We start from the raw sequence: 16,533 nt of genomic DNA on the forward strand, positions 1-16,533 counted from the left end.
CCATCTTGATTGGCGGGGGGAGAGCTTTGGCGGGTGCACATTTCCTGTTTCCTAGCAACAAAAGGAAGTATTTGTTGTTGCCCCAGTCTCTGTGACTTCTTCAAATCCAAATCCTCGGCTCTCAAGGAAGGAGGTTTTCTGGAGTGCCGGCCCCTTCGAGTGAGGCGCCTCGGGGAGAAGTAGGGGGCGCCTGAAGGGCCAGCATTTGCTCTTGGGGGCTCCAGAGGGGCTGGGCAGCGGCAGGAGTTCCCCTCCCACGTTTCGCTTCTCCTCGCTTGCCTCCAGCAAACTCGCCCCTTGGGAGGACGAGGAAGAGAACGGTGTGCGTCTGTCTTCCAGGAAACTGAGGCAACTACGTGGGGCGTCTCTTCTACCTCATGGCTGGAACCTGAGTGGACTCTGGAGTTCTTCTGCTTGTCCTCTACAGCTGGAAGAAGAAGATCTGGCACCCCAGATCCGCAGCCTGCACCCAGAATCCCGAGGGTTTGCTGCCTTCTCCCTTTCCTGACCACTGCCTCTCCCTGCGACCTCGCAGGTCCAGCCTCCCTGGGAGCTTTCATCCGCCATGCCTTAGAGGTCCTGGAGTAAATACAGATAGATGGTAGCTGCTCTCCCCTGACTCCTGGGTGGTCTAGGTGTCAAATCTCCCCACAAAATGCTGCCTCTCTGCCGGAGCGTGTGGTTTGAACTCTTATGAAACAATGTTTTGATATCTCCACATGGGGACCTGCAGTACTTGAAACTACCTGATGTGAAGAGCCTGACATTTCCATCTGTACTTTTAAGATTGGTATTCAGACCCATTGTGAATCTGGAATCTCTATTTGAACATACTATTTTGAGATCTGAATACTAGTCCCTGTACGCTCAAGGTACTTGTTCCGTTAATCTGTCCTGAACTGAAAATCAGACTCTCCTGCATCCTGAAGATCTGTACATTTCCCTTTCCTTATGGAAAATCCAAGCAATATATTTAGTGGCTTAAACCATGTGAAACTACCTGTCCCAATTTAGAAAAGTTACTTCCCACTCTTGTATTATTTTTATTTTAAGCACAGTTCAACATGTCAGTCTCCTGGACTTTATACCCTGCCTTCTGTTTACTTCTCATGTTAGAGAAGTGCGGTGCTCAGCTGGGATGCTCAGTGTGATCTGAGAGGTAAGAAAGCAACCTTCTTTGTAAATGTGTCTGGAGTCCTACACTTTAACCTTTGTGTGACCTATCCTTGCTTTTGCAAAAACAGCTTATCTGTTTGTGCAGTCTGCAGAAAGGTATGTTTAAAAGGCAGTTTTTGGCTCAACGTGCTTTACTGCACCCCTGGGTAAAATCTCCCATCTTCACCATTCTGCTTTCATAGGTATGGAAAATACCTAGCACATTACTCAGCCTCACTACTTTCCTAAGAGAGATGGGAATAGACTCCTGGATTCCCATGGCCTGTTTGTTTGGATCCATTATAGTTCTGTTATGTGAAGACAGGAAGGCCAGATCCTAACCTCCTCTGCCCCACATGACCCCCTAACAGGTCACTCATTAGGTGACAAATTCAAAGGAAATAGTTGGAGTAGCCTAGCTTGGAAGATTTGCTGTCCAGCTTCAATCAGGACATGGCTGCAAAGGGAAAATGTTCCTTTGATTCCTTGGCTTGAATTCAGCTGTTCTTCCCTTTAGCTGCAGTTTTAACTTTCCCTTGCCTGACGTCATGTCAGACCTTGGAATGTGGTTTGCCCAAAGCAATCTGGAAGGCCAGCCTCTGTGGCCATGAGCCTAATTAGGAGATTTCTCACTATTGTGGAATTCCAAGGTAGTCTGTCTCTGTACCTGAAGGCTCCATATAGCTGTTTCACAGCTAAAAGCTATTGCTACCCTTTTCTCTGTTAATACATCCAGACTTCCTCTTCTTTCTTCTTCCAAAAATGTCTAGGAAAGTTTCTCTTTCTACATAGAATCATAGAAGTAGAGTTGGAAGGGAACCTGAGGATTGTCTAGTCCCAACTCACTGCAATGCAGGAATATGCAGCTTGGCCCCTATGGGGATCAAGCCCACAACCTTGGCATTATCAGCACCACAATTTAAGCAACTGAGCTGACTGCAGCAGTGGGTTTCATCAGATGGCAATGGCTACCTTTGGATAGCATGGTAGAAATCCTCTTGGCCAACTCCTGCCTGCAACTGTCCCGACCCTTTATTAACTGGATGGAAGGCGAGCTAAAGAATTTCCATCATGTGAAACAAATGCTCCTTTCAGCCACCTCCCTGTCACAAGAACCAATGGTTGTACACCTCTACCCGCCCCAGTTTGGTTGTGAGGGTGAGATCGAGACATGAAATGATTAAGTGAGTGAGTACACCTGTGCCTTGCCTTTCCATAAAAGATGCCCATAGCACCTTTCACTTCTGTTTTTCAGAAAACTATAGTTTAGTGTTTTGTCTGAATTCTAAACTGTGGTTACCCATGGCCTGAAGCTGGTTTTTTTTTCAGACAAGTCATAGTTAAATTAACCCACATTTTGGGGAGGCTTTGACAGTGCAACAAGCTCCGATTAATGAAATTTAAAAGCGAGAGTTTGCAAACTCCTCTTTGTGATCGTGTTAGACAAATGAGGGGCAAGAGACCTATGTTCTGTGACATCCAAGTGCAGCCAACATGTAAAGAATCGGAGAATCCTGCTAGTAGAGTTTCAGGAATCCTGCATGGGAACACTTTTCTCAAGCAACTGGTAATCAGTAGTGTACTGCCTTCAAATATAAAGGCTTCATTCATTTTAATAATAAATAAAAGTCCAAAGCTTTCAGGGTCCTGAATTCTGCTCTTTGTTTCTCTTTCTGTAACTGCAATGTGAAGTTACAGTAGCCCAATAAAGAAGGCCTCAAAATTTGCCATTTTTAAAAATTAGCCTGCATTTCTGTGTACTATATACAGTGGTACTTTGGTTCTCGAATGGCTTAGTTGCCCAACAAATTGGCTCTCGGACGCTGCAAACCGGGAAGTGAGTGTTCCGGTTTGCAAACGTTTTGATGCGGCTTCTGCAAGAGTGCAGGAAGCTCCTGCAGCCAATCAGAAACCGCGCCTTGGTTTTAGAACGGTTTCGGGAGTCGAACGGACTCCTGGAACAGATTAGGTTCGAGAACCAAGGTACTACTGTATTATAAACTGTGATCCTCAGATGAAGAGTGGTATAGAAATTTAATTAACTAACTAAATTTCCACACTGGCCACAGAAGACCCTCTTCTTTATGACTATCATGGAAAGTAGCCTGTTACCAGGTTTGGTTAAAAAAAAGAGAGAAGCCTTTTAGTAAACAGGCTAATAACGGAGGAAGGGGGTGGTCGGTTCCTCACCCCCACCCTTAGCCACCCTGTGATGTTTCTGTGCTGCTTATGTGCTGTCCCCTATGGCAGAAGGGAGAGGGTGTCCTCTGTTTCCTCTAGCAGCGTCCTTCCTCACCTGTAAGAAAATAAATGTTAAATACAAGGTATATTTGCCGACCTAGACCCATATGAAGAGCCTTGTTGGACCACCTATTCCAACGTCTATTATTCTTGTTGTTGTTATTACCTGCTCTTCACCAGCAGGTCCCATTGCCAGGTTACAACAATTTAAAATTCAGTTATTAATAACAGTTAAAACAAATTCCAGCCGCAGGAATAGGGTGGGTCCTGAAAAACGCACATCTCAGGTGTCAAAGGCCAGGGAAAAGAGGTGTGTCTTTAGCTTTTGCCTGCAGCTATATAGCACAAGTGCATCTCTGTCGGGGAGGGAATTTCACATCTAGTCCAGCATCCTGTTCTCTCACAGTGGCTGACCAGATGGCTAAGGGAATTTGTATATTCATAGCACCAGAAGGCGAAGTTCTTCTGACATTTTGAGCCACACCAGTGCTGGATTTGAGGGGACCCTGAGAAAAGTACCCATTAGTGGGCTGCCCTGGAAGCCATTTAAGCTTCGCAATGGTCACTTGGAGTGCTGTTATGGGTGGACATACTGGGAAATTAAAGTGGGGACTCAAAGATTAATATATTTTTTTAAATGGGAGACCCAGAGCAGCCTTATCAGTTGCCTGAGGACATTGGGTGCTGATATCAGACCTGGCCAAAGTGAGTCTCTTGCACTGAAGTATGGATCACTTGTGTTTCTTAAGCTGTCTCATTGAGTCTGACTATTGGCCTGCCTGCCTAGGCACATAGGAGGCTGATTGTGCCCGGATCCGACTGTTGATCAGTCTACCCCAGTGGGGTCTGCTCTGATTGGCAGCAACTCTCTGGGATCTTGGGATATCTTTCCCTATACTGTTGGATCCTTAAACAAACAAAATCCACAAAACTGGAGCCATTGGGGAATTGAAGCTGAGACCTTCTGCTTTGAAAGAGTAGTTCTGCAGGTACCACAGAGTTATGGCCCCTCGCCATCTGTGTAGACCAGGCATGGGCAGCTTGAACCCACCCAGATATTTTGAAGTCCATCTCCCCTCAACCCCATCCAATGGGCAGGGAGAATGGGAGTTGTTGTCCAACGACATCTAGAGGACCATAGGTTCCCAGTCCCTTGTGTAGACTGTTCCAACCTTCCCCAACCTGGTGCCCCTCCAGATTTTTGGGGGATGACAGCTGCCATCAGCACCAGAGAGCAAACCGGAGGGCCAAGACGTGTTTCCCAGGCAAATCCCAGAAGCATGTACTATAAGGCATCGATTTGTGCTCCAAACTCCCAGGGCAAGGGGACTGAAGGAGGGCTGGGAGGAATCATCTAGGCCAGAGGTTTTCAACCTTTTTGAGTCCATGGCTCCCTTGACAAACTACATCCTTTCTGCACCACTCCTGTTGGGCTCAGGAGCCCACTTATATCACCCCTTGCCTGTAAAGCTGACAGCCTCTCACCCTTTTTTGAAGACATTCCCTTGTGGATTGTTCCCTCAGCCTCCTCTCCTTGGGAGTCCTCTGGGCAGCTGCAGCTGCCGCCCCTGGTTTCTGAGCTGCCTCCCCTGCCCATCAACCTCCCACTTGTCCGTCCATTCCGAACAGCAAGAGCTGGTGGACTAGCTGGCTGGGCTTTCTCACCCATTTACTTGCTTACTCTGAGGCTACCCCAGCAACCAGCACCCCCTGGCCAGCCCTAGAGGAACCATTCACCTGGGGAGGTTGTAGCCAGGGCTGCCACAAAATACAGCTTTGCAAGCCTTTCAGAGGCAGAGATACGAGAGGGCATCAGAGGAGGGTAGGACAGAGGCCAGTGTTGCTTGTGGCACCCCTGACCATCCTTCGAGGCACCCCAGGGTGCCACGGCACATGGATTGAAAACCACCGATCTAGTTTGATGTAGGCATATCTGATCTGCAGGATATGTGCTATTTCCCCACTTTTCTGGTTGCAATGAACTCAACCAGGTTTTCTCATCTATTCTGTCCTTGCCTTGTATCCGTAGGTTTTGGCTTCAGAGCGCTTGGGAGAGAAAAACGGGACCTCAAGACCACACTATGGGACCGTGCTGCGCCCCAGAGCACCCAGGGCTTCCTCTTTAAAGAAGTGGGCAGTGTGCCGCCTTCTTATGTGAGCAATGGCTGAGGGGGACGCCGCCCTGACCTGCGAGCCGCCCGCCAGCGGGCAGGAGGAGCGTCCGTACAAGTGCAAGCAGTGCCCGCGGAGCTACCGCCACGCCGGCAGCCTGGTGAACCACCGGCGCACCCACGAGGTGGGCCTCTTCTGCTGCCTGCTGTGCCACAAGGACTTCTCCAACCCCATGGCTCTCAAGAGCCACCTGCGCACCCACACCGAGGAGAAGCGCTACAAGTGCCGGGACTGTGGGCGCAGCTTCCGGGCCTTCGCCCAGCTTACCGGCCACCACTGCCTGGCTCGTGCCGCCCGGGACCAGGAAGGGGAAGAGGGCTGCAATGGAGGGAGCTACGCCTTCCAGAGGGGCCAGGACACATCTTCGTCGGACGCCGATACCTTTTCCGGGATGGAAGGCAGCAGTGGGAGCTTGCTGAGCAACCTAGAGAAGTACATCGCCGAGTCGGTGGTGCCGGCTGACTTTTCTCAGCTGGAGTTCCCTGTCCGGGGGGAAGTGGAGGCAGAGGAGCCACTCCCGATGGAGGAGGAGGAGGAAGAGGCGGGGCTCCAGGCCGCTGCTGCAGATGAGCGCCGCTTCAAGTGCAACCAGTGCGACAAAGCCTACAAGCACGCTGGCAGCCTGACCAACCACAAGCAGAGCCACACGCTGGGCGTGTACCAGTGCGGCATGTGCCACAAGGAGTTCTCCAACCTCATGGCTCTCAAGAGCCACACTCGCCTCCACTCGGAGTACCGGCCCTACAAGTGCCGCTTCTGCCACAAGGCCTTCCGGCTCCCCTCCGAACTGCTGAGCCACCAGAAAGCCCACGATGAGGACCCGAGCCAGGCAGAGAGCCTGCCGGCCTGGGAAGGCTCGGAGCAGGGCGTGTGGGAGGAGGACTCCATAGAGACCTCAGCGAAGCTGGACATCTACCAGCCTCCGCCGGCAGGAACAACACACTTTGGAGACGGCATCCCCTGCAGCCTGAAAGACGCTTCCAAAGCAGGGGGCGGCGAGCGCTGCAACCCAGACGGGGAGCTTTGCGTCCGCTGCGGTGGGGCTTTTGCCAATGATGAGGAGCTGAAGGGGCACAGCTGCCTCTATCCGGAGGAAGCTGACGAAGAAGATGAGGAGGAAGGCAGCAGTCCATTGCTACCGGCGCCTGGCTCCAATGGAGCCTGGGAAGCGAGCTTGAAAGGGGAGGGCAGCTACGCCGCATTCGAGGAGCGGCCCTTCCGCTGCGGCGATTGTGGCAGGACTTACCGGCACGCGGGGAGCCTCATCAATCACAAGAAGAGCCACCAAACCGGGGTGTACAGCTGCAGCGTCTGCTCGAAGCAGCTATACAACTTGGCCGCCTTGAAAAACCACTTGCGGGTCCACCTCAAGTCCAAGCTTGGTTCGTCGGCTCCGGAAGAGGCCTCCCAGCAGGCAGCAGGCCTCCCAGGCCCACCGAGACTGGAAAACAGCTCTGGGGACTCCGGAGACTGCCATCCACAGCCGCCAGAAGGCTGGAGAGGAGCCTCCTGTCCAAAGGAAGAGGAGGAAAGAGGCGCCGGAGATGAAGAGCGGCCGTACCGGTGCACGGACTGCGGGAGGAGTTACCGGCACCGCGGCAGCCTTGTGAACCACCGCCACACCCACCAGACCGGGGTCTTCCAGTGCTCCATCTGCCCCAAGCAGTACTCCAACCTCATGGCTCTCCGGAACCACGTCCGCGTGCATCTGCGGGCAGCCCGCCTGCGCGGCCGTGAGCAAGGGGGTGGCTTGACATGCAGCAGCTGTGGGGAGAGCTTTGAGGAGGAGGCTGAGTTCCAGCTCCATCAGCTACGCCACCTGCCATGTACGGAAGACATAGAGGTGGCGGCGATCCCCAGACTGGGGATCTTTCTCCCACAGGAAGCTGATCTCCTCCAGGCTATCAGGCAGGATGTGGAAGCTCTGGAGAATGGGACGGCTGTTGTCGAGGACGTCCTGCCTTCCTCTGAGATGGCGCATGCCTGCCCCCAGTGTGGGATGACCTTTGCCAGCGTGGACGGACTGCAGAACCACACCCTCCAGCACAGGAGCGAAGGGGAGTGGTCCGAAGGGACGGCCGAGAGGCCCGAGTCGCCCATCCAGCGGCTCTACGGGTGCGATCAGTGCGGCAAGTCGTACCGGCACTCAGGGAGCCTCATCAACCACAAGCAGACTCACCAGACAGGCGACTTCAGCTGCTCGCTTTGCGGGAAGCACTTCCAGAATGTCGCCTCCCTGAAGAGCCACTTGCGTGGGCATCAGAGGCCTCGGAGGGGACCATCGGGGGTTGCCGTGGCTACGAACGAGGAGGAGGATGCCGAAGATGCAGCCACTGTGCCTGGGGCGTTGTTCTCAGGCGGCGAGTTCCAGGATACCTACAGCATTCTAGAAGATGGTGCTGCCGTGAATGGCTGGCCGTCCCAATCAGAAGCCCCTTCGCCATTGCCTGGCGACGTTGAGGTGCTCCCCTACCTCTGCGAGCAGTGTGGGCTCGGCTTCAACCAGGTGAGCAGCTTGATGAGTCATAAGGAAACGCACCAGCTCGGCATCTACCAGTGCTCCCTCTGCCCCAAGGAGTATCCCAGTCTTCTGGCTTTGAAAAACCACTTCCATGGTCACACCAAAGCCACAGCGTCTGGCTGGGGCAGCCCTGGTGGGGATGGCAGCGCTGAAGAGCAGCCCTTTCTCTGCAGCCTCTGTGGCATGATCTTCCCGAGCGAGGAGGACCTCGAGCGCCATCACAGCCTCCTGCATGAAGAGGGCGAACAACAGGGGGAGGAGCAGGAGGCAGTGCTCGAAAGGGAGGCGGGCGAACGGCTGGACAGGGCAGGCGACCAGGAAGAGGAGCAGCTCCTCTCTCACATCTGCGGCTATTGCGGCCAGACGTTTGACGATATGGCCAGCTTGGAAGAACACAGCGAGGGGCACCAGGAGGAGAAGGCCGCCGCCTTGGCTGACACTTCAATCCAGCTCCGACGAGCCCCACGCCTGGAGGAGGAACAGGAGCCTCCGCCCCCAACAGAAGCGCCGGCTACTGCTGTCGAACCCCTGGACAGCCGGCCTTATGCCTGTGGCCAGTGCGGCAAAACTTACCGACACGGCGGCAGCTTGGTCAATCACAAGAAGATCCACCAGATTGGAGATTACCAGTGTGGCTTCTGCTGCCGGCAATACCCCAATCTGTCTGCTTACCGGAACCACCTCCGGAACCACCCAAGATGTAAGCTGAACGGCAGCGTGCCAGAACTCCGGCAACCAGACCCTGCGGGAGCAGGGGGCCCACCTGTTGGTTGCGAGGCACCGAAGGAGGAGTCCCTTGACGGGAGGGCTGCGGTGCAGCAAAAGGGGGAAGATCTGCCAAACCCTTCCTCCTCCCCTCTCCCATCTCCCATCGTGGAGGAAAAATCAGGACAGGAAGCGTTGGCTGCTGGCCAGTCTGAGGAGAAAGATATCCAGGCGTGTGGTGTCTGCGGGGAGGCCTGTGAGGGACTAGCTGGCCTGGAGGCCCACCGGGCTCTACATTTTGAGCAAGAGACTGGAAAAGCGGAGGGAGAAGAAAACGGCGGTCCGTCTGCTGAAGAGGAGGGCTCCCCTTTGGACCGGCCCTTCCATTGTGATGTTTGCGAGCGGAGCTACAAGCACGCAGGTAGCCTGATCAACCACAAACAGACACACAAGACCGGCCTGTTCCATTGCGGCATCTGCCAGAAGCAGTTCTTCAACCTCATGGCCCTCAAGAACCACAACCGCACCCACTTTGAAACCAAGCGCTACCGCTGCCCCGAGTGCCCCAAGGCCTTCCGGCTCCAGAAGCAGCTGGCCAGCCACCAGCGCGTCCATCGCGATCGGAAGCGGGACCTCTCCTCCTCCCACCCTCCCCGGAGGTCCGCTCACGCCAAGCGGGCGGGCAAGGGGGCCAGTCCGGCCCACTCTCTCGGCAGCGCCGGCAAGCGCCGCCCGGACCCCGAAGAGCGCCCTTACCGGTGTGAGGAGTGCGGGCGCACGTACCGCCACGCGGGGAGCCTGCTCAACCACCAGAAGAGCCACAAGACGGGGCACTTTGCTTGCTCGCTGTGCAGCAAGGCCTACCCCAACCTCATGTCCCTCAAGAACCACCAGCGCATCCACTACGAAGTGAAACGCCACCGGTGCCCGGATTGCGGCAAGGCCTTCAAGTGGCAGCGGCAGCTTCTGCGGCATCAGCGCAGGCCTCACCCTTGCGGCCAGAGCGCTCCAGGGCAAGAGCGAGAGGGGAGCCTGGCTGCTCCCCAAAGGGAGCAGGGGGGCAGTGGCCCAGGGGAGGCCCCTCTGGGCTCTTTCCAGTGCCAGACGTGCCCCAAACACTTCCTCAACCGCGCCGCTCTGAGGAACCACAGCCGCGTCCACGCAAAGAAACGCTTCCAGTGTTCGGAGTGCGGCAAGCCTTACCGAGCGTCTCGGAGCCTCAAGCGCCACCTGAGGAGACACCAGTCCGAGGCGGCGGCAGATGTCGCTGAAGAGAAAGCAGCCGATCCCTCGTCTTCCTCCTCCTGTTGTGCAGAAGCAGCAGCCAGCCAGCCGCCGGACGAGCGGCCCTACAAGTGCAACAGTTGCGAGCGGACGTACCGCCACGCCGGCAGCCTCCTCAACCACAAGAAGGTGCACGCCACCGGCCTCTACCGCTGCCCCACCTGCCAGAAGGAGTTCCACAACCTCCTGGCCCTCAAGAACCACCTCCACGTCCACACGGACAAGAGGCGCCACCGCTGCCCCCGCTGCGGCAAAGCCTTCCGGACCGCCCGCCGCTTAGCCGCCCACGCCAAGGCTCATGGCGGCCTCAAGGAGGAAGGGCCTTTCTCCTGCATGGTCTGCTCCAAGGGGTTCTCCCACCAGCTCAGCTTCCGGCAACACCTGCTGTCGCATGCCAAGGATGGCGGGTACCCTGCTGCTAGGGGCAGTGCTCCGGGGGACGTGAGCTGAGGGCGGGCAGCCCGTGTGGGGACCACGTGTGCCAAGGATGGTAGGGCAGGGACCTCCAGCTGCAGGGAAATTTGAAAGGCTGGGTGGGGAGCCGTACCCCTGGGATCAGTTGTCCATGCTTTGGGGAGGGGGGAAGGAAGAGTGTCAGGAATACCCAGTGGGTGAAAATATGGAGGAAATTGGGTGAAAGACCCCCCCATTCTCTGTAGAGCACCAGGGTCCAAAGACACTGAGGGGTGGGGCAAACCTTTGATGGAATGTTGTATTAAGCACTCCAACGACGCCTCTTTTGTGTCACTTGGAAATGCTCCCCTCCGGCAACCTGTACCTTCGTAAGCTTGGATCCCGTTTTAAGAACTGAATTTTAGCTCCTCTCGGAACCTTTCAGGCATGTGCTTAAACCCCATACTGATTTGAGTTTTCAAACTGTTTTTTATACTTCTAAAATCCATTTTGAAAGTCAGATGAGTTAGCAAGTTTGTGTTTAAGCCACGTATGGTATTTAAAGTCCTGGGTTTTTTAAATAAAAACAAAAGTAGAATCAAAAACGTACTGTCCTAAGCAAATGGGGGGGTGAGCTCAGTTTTAGTTGCTGAATGAGTACAAACAAGCAGCCTTGGTGTGGAGTAACTTTGGATTACTACTACCTCCTTAACTGGAAAATTGTATACGTTTTCTTGGTGCGAAAGAGTTTTTACAACTTGTCCAAATTTGTAGGCTTTGACGTCTTTTCAAAGCAGGTTATGGAGAAAAGTCACTAAAAGATTATTATGTTGATTCCTAGAGGTGATTGACTTAAAGCTTTGAGTTTAGGTGAGGAAATTAAGGTCACAGGCGCAGGATATACATGTAAAGCACATTTAATTCACATGGCTTCCCCTGAAGAATCCTGGGAGTGGTAGTTTGCCCTCACGGAGCTGCAGCTCCCAGCATCTTTAGCAAACTACATTTCCCAGGGTTCTTTGAGGAAACGAAGTGTACTCAATGTACAGTCTGGATGTTGACCTTAATCTTTGCAAAATTGGACCTGGAACGGTCTCCCCACACAGGCCCTAGTGGAACCAGCGGGAGCACGGTAAACAAACAAAAGTCTGTAATCAATTGGACAGGTTACTTCTGGTCCTAACCCTCAGGAAAAAGAAAGGTTTTGCAGGGACCACCACCTCTCTGTGTGTATTTCCTCTAAAACCACCTCCTCCCCAGTGGTACAGGGATCATCCAATCTGTAGAAGTCTCTACAGATGTGTAGTTCTAAGGCACCTCTGCGCCAGAGGAAGGAAGAGAAGGCCCCAAATGCAGGAACGAAAGCGGGAGCCAGAGGAGGAGACCTCACAGAGGTGCCAAGATGACAGCTCATTGCCCAACGCTTCTTTGAGCATCACAGCTCTCCTTTAGGGGCGATTCTGGGGGCCAATCTAAATGTGGCGTTCATTAGGTTGCTTGGCGTGGTACTGTTCATTTGTCTTTTACCTGCTGATGCGCTGGCGGATGGCGGGGTCAAGCCAGATCAGACCGGGGGAGGGGAGGGGAGAGAGAGTTAACCTTCTGTTCTACCTGTGAACTCCAGCAGGATCTCCCGTGCCCTTTGGCCATGTTTATTGCCGTGGGAAGGAACACGCCCCCTGTGCAGTTAAAAGGAGTCATGCAGTCCCGCCACTAAACGTCACGCTTGGTTTGGTTCTGACTCAGTCCTTGTTCCAAGATGCATGGAGGAAGTGAATCAGGATCAAACTGCATGTTACACTAGGTGCTTCTTTGCATTCAGCATGCAGCTATGTGGGGCAGGGAGCTGGTAGCGATTAGGATGGCGGCAGGTGCAGAGGGGCGATTTAGCCCTCTCCCTCCCCAGAAGAAGGGAAACTCCCTTCTCCAGGGGCAGCTGGTGTCCTTGGAGAGGCAGGGAGGCCCAACAGCAGGGGACAGTGACAGGCAGAGCCAGCATATCCATCTCCCTGCAGAGTTTTATAATGGCAAAACAAGCCAAAAGAAGAAAGCGGGCAGGTGGGGGTTGGCTGAGGGCACATTGAGATTGATGGGGCAGCACCCTGCTTGCATGAGTGGACCAGCCTCCAGTGATTGCCGTCAGTGGAGTGAGAAGTCTCCTTCCATGCCTGCTAGGATCTTAGTCATTGTCAGCCCCTTTTCACGCCTGAAGGTATTCGTTAAATAACCCTGAATGTTAAATATGAAGGCTTGTTAATAATTGCATCTGGTTTGGATGCTTGAGACTCAGGATGCCTCAGGCAGTTAATTGTCTCCTGCACCCCTCCTGAGGTCTCCTTTCCTTTCTTTCTTTCTTTCCTTCCTCCTGCCCTGGCAAGTCTTTTATGGCGCTTTGGCAAGGGATACATGCAGTCAGCTCTCTGCTGGCTGAAGCAAGCCCTTTGACGAAGCTCGGGTGTGTGCCTTGAGGAAAGCAGGGGCTTCTCTCTTTCAAGAACTTCCAGTATGTTTTCCTGGCTTGATCTCTGAAACCTGTCTTTTAAATTTTATTAATGAAATATTTTGGTTTTCCGCAAGTCTCTAAGCAGATACCAGGCAAGACACCCTGTAGATCCCTGTTGGGGCTGCAAATAAAGAATTGGACGTTTGAAACCTTCCGCATTTGAACTCTTCCTGGCTTCTTGAAAACTAGCACATTGGGCTAAACCTTTCTCCGTAATGTGCTAGTTCCCCAAATACAGCGAGGGTTTTAATAAAACAAATAAAGCATGCTTCCACCCCTTCCTCAGTCCAAAGTGGTACCTTCCTAACTGGGCACTAGCTGGCTGTAATGCTTGGATGGATTCCTACTCGCACGATCTAAAACTTGTAAAAGGGGTGGCCATGTTTGTAGTGATAGGCTAGGGGCAGGGGATGAAGAATCCTTTCCGAAGAACCTTTTAAGCTATTTTTGAAACAAGCGGACTAGAAACTTGACTGCTGCGTCTTTCCTCTTCTGTTGTGGTGGGTTGGCTGGCGTGGGCGAAGGGCTCACTGCTGTTCCGAGACCAACCTCCACGCTTTCCGCATCCAGGCAGAATTTCTCGGCCTGCCACAGATGAGCCTGTGCGCGGTGCAAGGGGTCTGAGTGAAAGCCATCCAAGTTCTTCAGCGGTTTGGTTCAGAGAAAGAGTAGTCATTTTTAAGTAGCTGAGAATTCTCTATTGTGATGAACGTTTTATAGGATTTCTAACATAGTTGGGTAATATTTTTTATTGGGGAGGGAGGGACATATATATGTGTTTGTTTATTTTGTTATATCCCCCCCTCTCAGTTTTTTATTTTTATGACACACTCAGATGTACTAAACAGTCCTGTTTTATGCTGCTGTTTTCAACAACTGACATTCTGGCTTTTGGTCAGCCAAAACCTTTATGGAATTAAAATAATTTTGTTCTGATTTCTTATGTTTTGAAATGTTTTCCCCTCCCACTTCTCTTTCTCCTTAATCCAGTTCTCTAAATAATCACCATTCAGTATGTTACTTAACATGCACTTTTCACTGTGAACGTTGCTGGGATTTCATATTTTTTTTAAGGGCGGGCGGGGACAAAACATTTAAAACATAAGAAGCCATTTTCCTTTCCTCACCTGCTCTAATGTACTAGTTCTCACTGCCCTCCCAGAGATGGAGCAACATCCCAGGACTCTAGAGCCCTCGTAGGACCTCTCCCTGCCCCCAAACACCTTGCCCAGTACTGTAATAGGAAGGAATCAATTTTCGTAGGGTACTTGGCGCCACCTGGTGGCCATACCTGATCTGTGAAACACTTAAAACTGCAAATAAATTGTTCTTGGTTTCTAAAAAGAAGTGTTTCCTCTCACTCTCACTCTCTGATTTGCTGTCTTCCTCAAACCGACTAGATGCTTTTAAAAGAACAAGGAGAAAGCCTGCAGGTTTAACCCTGAGAGACCTGCATTCACAAGGTCTCCTCATAGCAGTGGGTGGGCATAAAATAGCTCAGGTAAAAGGGCTGGGGGGGGGTGGACTCTACAGGGTGGATCCAAGCAAATCTGCTGGTGAGTACTCACTGCTTCACACAGGATGTGTCCTTAGGCCCAGGTGGAAGCCAAATCCTGCACACTGCCGTGCGACACGTGCTGACTGGGGCTGATGGGAGTTCCAGTCATAGAATCATAGAATTGCAGAGCTGGAAGGTGTCATGGTCTATGGGCGATTGAAATCCCGGCTGAGGACGTCGGGACCGGGGACAAGATGGCAGGGTGGGAGCAGGAACGAGAGTCCAGAAGCCAGGCGTCCGAGGGTCGAAAAGCAAGGAGTCACAAAGTCAAGGGTCCGAGGATCAGGAAGCAAGAAGCCAAATGCAGCAAGACAGGAAATGAGTTGCTATGGCAAAGAGCCGAAGGGAAATGCTGACCTTATATCCCTTCCTGGCTCTTGCCAACAGGTGCAGTGAGTTACTAATCGGCCTCACCTGTGCAGCCGCGCCTTGCCTCTCCAGAACAAACTTAGAAAGGCCCCAGTCCTGCGAAGCCCTACTGGTCACAGGGCCTGGCTCCTGCATTCACTCCTGACAGAAGGGAATCTGAGGGTCATCTAGTCCAGCCCCCTGCTGTGCAGAAATATGCAGCTGTCCCTAACGGGGTTTGAACCTGCAACCTTGGCATTATCAATACCGCGCTCTAACCAACTGAGCTATCCAGTCGAAAACATATGGAGGGCACCAGGATGGCAATGGTTGCCAAAGTCAGCACACACAAGCCGCTTGCCTCAGGCAACATATTTTAATCTGGGGGGGGGGGGTTCACAACCCATCAGTGTACAGCCCAGGCCTATTAAGAAACCACTTCTGGCAAGTTTAGTGGAATTTATTGGAAGGGGTGACACAATAGAGGTCTACAAAATGTTCTTAGCTCCTGCAACATACTGTATAGCAATGGTGAGCTTTTTGGATGACTTTGAAAGAGGATTATTCAAATTAATGGGGATAAGACTATCAATAGCTACAAGCTCTTAAATTTAATAGTAATGCATTAATGAAAACCTGCCATGAAAGCTATGTTATGGATTCTTGAGGTGGAGGAGGGCTCAAATTTTTGCTTTTCTGGCACAGACAACTACAGTGCTTGGATTTTCAAAAATATTTATTTCCCCCTTTCCCACACAATTGTTCGAAGCATTGCCGAAAGACACCAAAATATAACAATGTACAACATCTGGTTGATCAAGTATAAATATATATAAAAACACAGCAGCATTAAAACCATATTAAAAAGTTCAAAAACAATTGTAAGATAAAATAGCATGCCTTCCATAATAGAAAAAAAAATCAGCAGTAGTGTAAAAACAGTGTTGGATCTTCCCCAGGAGAGAGTTCGACAACTGCAGTGTCGCCAGTGAAACGTTGATGTGCCTGGTACCTCCCAGTTGAAACTTTCAAATCTGTTCTGAGCAGAAATGCCTGTGTTCTCTGCTTAGGCATAGAAATGGAAGAGTGGATCTCTTGAAAATGTTCCACAGCTTCAAATAATTTATTTTGTACAATGAAGTATTAAGATAAATATGCATACAGACACACAGCCACACACATTAATCTCTGTCAATTGTACGATTACCAAATTCAGTCTCTTAGCCAGTCTACACTAAAGGGTTTCTGAGATACTAAAACACCGACTCTTGAAGGAAGTATGTACATTTGATTATGCTATAGGTAAATGACTACTGAGAGTAGTATTTCCACCTGAGCTAGAAATCTGAAATTTGGTTTAGTAGTGTCACACCATATGTATGGATGATTTAAATAAATAGAATAAAACACCGTACTCACTAGAAAAACCGATAAGAGGTGCTGTACAGTATATCCCCTGCCCTGCTGCCCTGCTAGAATTCCCTTTGCAAAGGTGGGCAGCAGTTCAGCACAACAAGAAAAACCACCTGTGCAAAGGAATGTTGGCCTGTTGCCTCATGTCGTACTCTGCCTTCTGAAAAACGCAGCTACGCTTGGAGATTAGAAGCTGGATTTCATCACATAAATAAAGTTTCAGACCCAACCTGTTATGAT

The 16,533-nt window shown here is 51.8% G+C and overlaps 1 protein-coding gene across 1 annotated transcript; it reads left to right on the plus strand.

Annotated features, from left to right (window-relative positions):
- Positions 1-1,046: 1,046 nt before the first annotated feature.
- ZNF646 (zinc finger protein 646) lies at positions 1,047-14,318 on the plus strand. Its single transcript, XM_083707306.1, has 2 exons — positions 1,047-1,159; positions 5,426-14,318. The coding sequence occupies exon 2, from the start codon at positions 5,558-5,560 to the stop codon at positions 10,526-10,528; it is 4,971 nt and encodes a 1,656-aa protein (XP_083563432.1). The 5' UTR covers positions 1,047-1,159; positions 5,426-5,557; the 3' UTR covers positions 10,529-14,318.
- Positions 14,319-16,533: the final 2,215 nt, after the last annotated feature.

The sequence above is a fragment of the Podarcis gaigeae genome (genome assembly GCF_964106915.1).
Source record: "Podarcis gaigeae genome assembly, chromosome: 13".
NCBI lineage: Eukaryota > Metazoa > Chordata > Lepidosauria > Squamata > Lacertidae > Podarcis > Podarcis gaigeae.

Coding starts and splice junctions, on each gene's coding strand:
- ZNF646 (XM_083707306.1), top strand. CDS start 5,558: ATGGCTGAGGGGGACGCCGCCCTGACCTGCGAGCCGCCCGCCAGCGGG.